Source organism: Acyrthosiphon pisum, chromosome A1, assembly GCF_005508785.2.
Source record: "Acyrthosiphon pisum isolate AL4f chromosome A1, pea_aphid_22Mar2018_4r6ur, whole genome shotgun sequence".
NCBI classification, from domain to species: domain Eukaryota; kingdom Metazoa; phylum Arthropoda; class Insecta; order Hemiptera; family Aphididae; genus Acyrthosiphon; species Acyrthosiphon pisum.
Genome location: NC_042494.1, coordinates 121,132,404 through 121,140,931, shown reverse-complemented (window position 1 = coordinate 121,140,931; position 8,528 = coordinate 121,132,404). Strand labels below are relative to the sequence as shown.

At 29.3% G+C, this 8,528-nt stretch overlaps 2 protein-coding genes across 2 annotated transcripts; one reads left to right on the top strand and one right to left on the bottom strand.

Moving 5' to 3' along the window:
• Window positions 1–723: 723 nt before the first annotated feature.
• Window positions 724–3,908, bottom strand: LOC100165458 (translocon-associated protein subunit gamma). Its single transcript, XM_001951838.4, has 5 exons — window positions 3,618–3,908; window positions 3,394–3,521; window positions 3,227–3,318; window positions 1,592–1,723; window positions 724–1,130 (listed from the first exon to the last, which is right to left on the bottom strand). The coding sequence occupies exons 1-5, from the start codon at window positions 3,754–3,756 to the stop codon at window positions 1,064–1,066; spliced, it is 558 nt and encodes a 185-aa protein (XP_001951873.2). The 5' UTR covers window positions 3,757–3,908; the 3' UTR covers window positions 724–1,063.
• Window positions 3,909–6,940: 3,032 nt separating this feature from the next.
• On the top strand, window positions 6,941–8,005 carry Tsr (twinstar). The gene has a single exon (NM_001126170.2). It carries the CDS (start codon window positions 7,185–7,187, stop codon window positions 7,629–7,631), a length of 447 nt encoding a protein of 148 aa, NP_001119642.1. The 5' UTR covers window positions 6,941–7,184; the 3' UTR covers window positions 7,632–8,005.
• Window positions 8,006–8,528: the final 523 nt, after the last annotated feature.

Sequence of the window (8,528 nt, the reverse complement as noted above, 5' to 3'; positions counted from 1 at the left end):
GACCGAAATTACCAATTTAATTACAACCAAGTAAATAATTCAATGATTTTTAATTTTTAACATTCTTAAATCAAATTTTTTTTTTTCCTAGAAAAATCACAACTTGAGAAATTAATAAAATATGCTTCTTTATGAACAATAGTTGAATATATTCTAAAATATGACAACTAGGCTAAATATTCTATCATGTCCAAAATATGGTAAAATATGCAAAATAAATTTTTTCCTATGAACTCTATGATGGATAAATCGTCCACATTTTTTCTTCCTCGTAAAGCTGCATAAAGCCAATAAAAATATGTAAAAACCTAAAGATCCGCTCTCTACTAATAACAGTTGTAAAAGTTATAATATTTCAAACAGACTTATTATAGCTGGCCAGTAGTTCAATACCATTTTGAACTTATTGAAGTTTAAACCTCTTTCTGTCTTACTTTATAGCAAATGATTTAGAATGTAGACTACAAACTAAATTATCAAGCACTTTTTTAGATTGTTTAAACTGCACTAAGTGTTTTGTGCATAATACTCCACATTATTTTTCATTGAATTATACATATTTGTCAATTTCTAATAATGTATATCAGTATATCATTGAGGATAATGTCCACATAATCTTTTCAACAACATATTACATTATATTAATTTAATTAATTTAAATTACTCTAGAACTGATAACTTATATAACTAACTATTGACGGATACAAATTAATAACTAAAATATAATATAGGTAAATATGATAATTTATCATATAATTTATTTTTTTTAATACATATTGATCTTACAAAAAATAAAAATGAACAAAGATAAACTATATTATTGTTAGCATGCAGTGAGTGATTCAACTCTTGCAATAGCTATTTCAAGTAAATAACCTTTTTAAACAATAGAAAAAAAAATAATACATTTTTTTTTTACATTAGGATCTAATATATTATTTTTACAAATCGCATACACAATTTTGTTTAGTCCATATACATCTTTTTGTATAACTTAACTTCAAAAGTTCATAGAACTCTCGGAATCTGCGATGTTGAGGAGGCAGTCCATGAAGAATGTTTTTTACTGAGTTCCAGTTGAAAACAAAGCAATTAATCCACTTGCAATTCCAACAGAAAATATGTAATTCCTATGAATATTTGAGTTAAGGTAATCTAATAATACGCAAACCGAAAACAATAACTATTATTTAACACTTTAGATAAGTTATATATTATTATGTTTTGGGTAACATATAAATAATTTATTTTCTCTCACGGATCTCAAGGTGTAAGAATGTATTGAATAAAGGAATGTAAAATTTTCTAAGCGAGAAACTGTTTTCTGAAGGAAAATTTCACACATGAAATGGATACATCAGCAAAATTTTAAATTATTTTTTTCTAATCATGCAGTTTTATCAGATATCTCAAAAACAAAACAAAATAGATTTATATTCCTATTTTGTTTTGTAACAATTCAAAGACGTAAGCAAAATATAATTATTGATATACAATGTGATACCAAAAATTAGAATCTTTTATGGTTATTGCCTTTTATAATTATTAAAGTTTGAGTTTTTCAAATATGAAACTTATAACAAAAGGATACGCTGTTGTTGAGAATCCTTTCAGAAGATAGAAACTGAGCAACACCACAATGACCAAAAATAATGCATTGTTGTAAAAAATTGAAAATGCTGTTGCTTCATAATCCGCTACATCGTTTTTTTGGAATAGAGCTCTAAAATCATACAATAAAAAAATGTCATTTAAAAATCGGAATTACCTAACACTTATAAAATAAAGGTAGTAACTAATTTTATATAAATTTCTATTTGCCTAAAAATTAGTAACAAAATCTCACATTTGTATACATTTAATTTTCTTAAAATCCCTTTTTAACTGAAGTAATTTACTATTAATAATAATTTGTTAATCTTACTTATAATTTTGCCATGTATCAAAATTATATTTAAAAACATTTTAAACAATTTAATATTATAATACATTAACCTATTATCTAGTTTAAACTTTTAAAGGTACTATCAATAATTTAGATACATGTTAGACATGTAAAACAAAGCATTTTAAATTAACAAGTTCAATATCATTTTAAAATTGAAAAAAAATTATTTATATAATATATCGCTACATACTCTAGTAATCTATACATTATTATATTATTATAAAACCATAAAATAATGTATAATTTCAAATTAACCAAAACATGACTCTCATGTCATTTCAATTTAAATGTCCCCGGGGGATCTCCAAGTCCCCTCGGATCACCGCGTGTGGTGATCACAATCATCCCATATTCAGAAGGAATTACTCAGAGCTACGATAAGAACCTTCATAACTTCACCTTATTCTATCCAATCAATTAAATTAAATATTCAGAGTTAAAATAATTTTAATAAAAAACAGAAATATTTTCTGTTAAATTTTTTAGACATTACACTACTTCCTTCTCAATCTATGGTTGTCAATACGTGCAGCTTTTTACAATATTTAATAAATTTTAAACAAGTTTGTGTCATGTTGTATAAAAAGAAATCTATAAAAATTAATTTGATAATTGAAATATTTAAATTTACATATCTATATATCTACAAGTTATCAAAAATACAACACTACAATATAAAAGTAGAAAACATAAAAAATAAGTTTTCAAATTATAAGAAAATTGGGAGGTTAACAGTCAGTTTTATTTGTATAATTCCGAAGCATATAAAATTGATTATGGTCATGTAACATCAATTTGAAACCATATATATATTAAAATTAGGGCTGGCAGTAATTTCGGTATTTTAGAATACCGGTGTACTGTGAATCGATAATCAACGTTGTTACCAAAAATACTGTATACCTAAATTTATTTTATTCTTAGGGTGGAAATACTAATAAATTAACCGGTATGCGGTATTCACCGAGGTATGGTAACATACAATTTGTTATGCAGTATGTTTGTTAGACGGAGACCACACATGCGAGTAGTGCATACTTTTTTGATATGTAATTCTATATTAAGTTCAATAAATCATTTTGTTTTAGAATTAATTATCTATTATTCAAATCTCCAAAACTCACTGGCCAATAATTTGTTATTAATCAGTTGTTTAGTAAAATAATTTCTTATTAACCTATTTATTTCATAATGAGTATTAAATTATTTTAAGAAAAAATAATAGTTGAAAGCATTTAAATAAAATAATAAGGTAATCAAATATATTATATTATGTACTTTTCGTCCTTTTCTTTTTTACTGATTTTTTTGTCGTCAGCATATTTTCTAGTGATTTCCCTGGTCACTGCTTCTTCCCTTTTGATCGCAATCTAAAAAATAAGTAGGCATAATGTACACTTAACAAGCACAATATTACACAAAAATATAAAGTCAAATACACATACTTTGTGTTTCAATATGAACTTGGTATTTTTGTAGGCGAATGAAATAAGGTATGTGCTGCCCAAAGTGACAAGAATGAACCAAACAAGGGCTGGCAACATTTCAATCATGTGTATTCTCCAGTAGAGCCCTGTGCGAATAAGTAATTTGGATCAGATGACAAAATCGATTAAGTAGTAAGCTACCAAGTAATACAAGGTTGTAATGTAACGTTCAAAGTACTTACAAATGGGCAATGCTGACACCATAAAAGCGCTGCCGTAAAAAAGTGCTGAAGACTTGGTGGAAACATTTCTGCTAAAATCAGACAACAATTGTTCTTCTTCTTTGGTAAACAAAGGTTCAAATTTCTCCTTTTTAACCATTTTTGAGAAAAGAGTTTAACTCAAACGATGATGGGTTGAATAAAATAATATATGTATGAACTAATATTTAAAAAAACGTTCACCGTACAGACTACGACCTGTACAATGTATACTCTGAGAGGTGAAACGTGTACGTATCTTGCGTTACAGTTATGTTTTACGTATCACCGCTTGGCGCTTAGGTCACCAACCGTGCACAACGTGTTCGTTCCCACACAGTGTGACCACTAAGAGTTTTCAAAATATTCCCTTCGGAAATTTCTCCCGTCGCTTCTCGTCGAAGTTAGTATCTTAAATCGTGTCGACGACACAGGTAATAATTTAATATAGGTATTTAAAAAAAATACTTATATAGGTACTTCGGTGCATAGGCGTAGCGTGATGAATTTATATAGGGGGCTTAGCCTATTATATTTCTGGTACACAATATATTATATTATTCTAAAAATGTAAATAAAAAAATTACGAAATGGAGGGCTAAACAAAATTCCAGTGAGCTATAGCCCCCTTAGACCCCCCCCCCCATTATACGCCTATGCTTCGATGTAGAATATCATGGACCTTACTGGTTTACTACCTCATTCACCTTAGCAGTAAGTATAAGGCCTATGAGAATGTTACACATAATCTACATCGTGATTCATACTATATTCGGTACGAGTATTTTATTTTTTACTTTATCAAACTTTTCAGTAACAAATAAAGAGCGAAAAAAATGTTAGATACAATAATTATAGATTAAAACTATTTGATTAATTAATCTACGCCATAATGTAGACAAAACATTATGTATAGGTAGTTCAGTAATGGTTATAATAATATAATTATTTATTTTAGTTTTATACTTTTTAGTATTTTGTACTGTTATAATACCTATTTATAAAGCTATGATTATAATTTATAAAAAATATTTGTCAATAGTCAAAGAATATTTTCTATTTTGTGAACCATAAAATATGAGAATATTATGTCGGTAGATAGGTATACTAAACATGGTCGTAGCACTCGTAGCAATATACCTACTTGTGTCTATTTTCTTTATACTTTCTAGTTTCTACACACGTATAATGTATAAAGTTTAGACTCTAATATAAACTATTAACTAATCATTAACATTAAATTGCACTGTAATTAAAAAATGTGTCCCTACCCGGCTACCCAGTGTTATTATTAAAATATAATTTAAAGTGTATACAAAATCTAAATTTAATTTTTATAAAATCTTCGACATACCTAGGTACTATATAAAATAACAAACAAAAGCGGACCACTATACCAGTGCATATAATATAATTAATAAATAAACAATAAAATCGCAAATCTCGACAAAAGTTTCAAGTACTGGCAAATATTTTTAATTATGACAAAAGAAATAAAATCATTATTCTTCGTTTAGATATCTTATTTCGTTTAAATTTTAACTTTTTTTTTTTTAAAATGAAATCAACAATCTATACCACTTGGCACAATAAGAAGATGTGAAACAGATTTTGTACAAATTATTAAAAAAAAAAAAAAAAAATCGTATCCTTAATAACATTTATATATACATAACGTGACAATTTTGAAAAATTTTAACTTAAAATGCTTTATGGCAATTTTTTTAAATAGTTTCAATAAGAACTAGTTATGAGAATCTTTGTTTTAAACGTTTTATATATTTCTAAACTACAAAATAATTTGTAAATTTTCGAGATTTTGATGAATTTTGTCAAAAATTGAACTTAAATACTCATAAAAATATCATGCATTCTATGTATCTTTAATATTTCTCAACTACTATTATAACAACTTATAAGAAATCTTGTAATAAATTTTCGAGCATTTCGACCAAATGATAAAAATTTAACATTTTAATAAATAAACAAACTATACAATTTTAAATTTTAAATGACTTCAAATATATAAATAATAATAGGTATGTGTAATAGAGTTGAAATATTTTGAAAATTTTTTAAGTGTAAAAAATGATAAAATAAACATTTTGTGAAAATTTCAAATACAACAAAATAATAAAATCTTTCCATGAGAATTAGTTAAATTACAGGTGAATATCCAATGTCTAACTAATTCAAACACTCATAAAAATGTATTCTACTTTCCGGTAAACATTTTTTTGTTAAATGTAGGAAAACTTATGGGGAATCTTATATTGCATTTTGGAGTCTTAGATACAATCAAAATTCTAACTTCTGACGCTCATAAAAACGCATTGTGGATCTACGATCAACTTTTATTTTAATTTCTATTAACAACCACTTATAAAAAACATTATATTAAAAAGAATTGGACTGAGTGAAATTTTTTTTATTGACAATAATTTTAAAAAAAACTGATAAAAATTGAAATTTTCTTTTGTCTATAAAATAATAGCTCAAAAAGTGTCATAAATATTTTGAAAACTTTATGGTACCTATATAATATACTATTTATAATTTTAACACACATTAGTGAACGTTTATGAATCTATAATATAGTTATTTTTTTTTTAATTACACCAAATAAAATCGATTTTTCACAAACTGGTGTAAGATTTTCAGTTTTTCCTTTATTTTTTGTACAATACTAGTATTTTCTATTTATTAATTATAATCAATTGTAATTGGTAATATGAAAAATGATGTGACAACTATAATTGTGAATTATGACTGACGTAATCAAAAGTGTGTCAATTGTATAATAATTATTCTAATCCTAGATTATAAAAATAAAAACTGTCAAACCACAAGCACCAGCTATAAAGCTAGATCGAATCATCTAAATAAATATTTGAATGCATTGAAAAGGTGAGCGTAGAAAATTGAAATAAAGAGCTAAGTGACTTGAGAAGAGTACGGCGTGTGCAACCGTGATGTCGTTACCTGCTGCCATGGACAAGAATACTAAACTGTCTAAACTTGCAAAATTGTAAGTTGCAAGTTGCAAGTAGCCGCTGCAGCAAGCGCCTAGCACAGCTGCTGCACGGCGCACGTACGATTCGTATCAATCGTTATTTAATTCGTATCAATTCGTATCACCATTAACGATTCACCGGCGTCTGATTACGATTTACGGCCAGCTGACTTGGGCACACAGGTGGCAGTGCGTACACAGATACGGTACCGTGCAGTAACGCGTCGCGTATGGTTTCTATTCCATGATAACCGAACATATATGCTCCTTGGGGTGTGCTTAAATCGGAGTCGAGCTGAGTCATATTGTAAGAATCCAATGCCCGTAGTAGTACAACACTGTGCCGTTCAGTACAACAAATTGTCAGTGTTTTCCTGCGGCAGACGTCGGGCGTTTTATTCATATAATTCACTCCGATCGTGTGTGTGACAAGTTTACCGTAAAAACCCGCGTCCCGTTCCGTTTTTCGCCCGTCGAAGCGATAAACGTTTATTGCGTACACGCTCAATCTAATCGAATTCGTAAATCGGTCCGAAATGGCATCTGGAGTAACCGTAGCGGATGCGTGCAAAAAGGTCTACGAGGAGATCAAAAAGGACAAGAAGCACAGGTACGTGGTGTTTCACATCAAGGACGAGAAGCAGATCGACATCGAGGTGATCGGCGAGCGCAACTCTACATACGACCTGTTCCTAGAAGACCTGCAAAAGGCCGGCCCGCAAGAATGCCGTTACGGTCTGTTTGACTTCGAGTACACTCACCAGTGCCAGGGCACGTCCGAGAGCTCAAAGAAGCAAAAGCTCTTCTTGCTCTGCTGGTGCCCAGATACTGCCAAAGTCAAGAAGAAGATGGTCTACTCGTCCAGTTACGACGCGCTCAAGAAGTCACTGGTTGGCGTACACAAGGCGTTCCAGGCCACTGACCATTCGGAAGCTTCCCAAGAAGTCATCGAGGAGAAGCTCAGGTCCACCGACAGACAGTAAAAATATTTCAACATAAAACTTATATACAACAATACGCATATGATATTATGTATATTTATAAAACAAAGTTTTCGTCTTTTACGTTTTGGTATTAAATAAAATAAATAAAAAAAAATATATATAATATTAGTACTTCCACAACGTAATCTTTTATTATTACAAAACAAAAAAAAATATTTATAAATTCAAAAACATTTAATACTAACATTTCAATAAAAAAATCTAATAATCATATTATACATTGTTATAAAGCGATATGTTCCCGTAGGAGCATTTATTTTATACCTATATATTATTTTAAGTATTTTAATGCATGCGTGTTTAATTTCTCATCGACAAATTATACGTATTTCAAACTTGATGCTCTCTACTTTATTTTGTTGGTTTTTTAATATTATTTTAGTTCCATTATTTTTTTCGTATCATTTTCCACGATACGAACGTGTATGGGTGTGCAATTCGATAATAAAAAAACATCTCATCACAAATTCACAACACAAATATTAATAATTAATCTTGTGATGTGTTGTTTCTTTCCTATTGTGCGTCGAATTTGAACTTTGGAGTCTGGACGGCTCGGTGTCTCAAGTTTATTTTTTCTTTTTCCCATTTCTTAGTCTATTATCGGCGTTTACTCATCCAACCGATGCACACACACACGTACAATATACATATATATGGTTGGCTAATTTTATTTGGTTTTTTCACCGTTCTCGTCCGCTCCGCCGTCTCCTTTCGTTGGTCGGCGGGTGGAAGAGCGAGTGAGAGAGATTAGAAAGTGTTTAAGCCTGAGCGAGAGAAAACTACCGCCGTAGCGTCGTAGCGAATTGATGGAGGATGGACGCGGCGGCGGAACAGACGCGTAGATAACGTTATACGACTGATACGGTGGCGGCT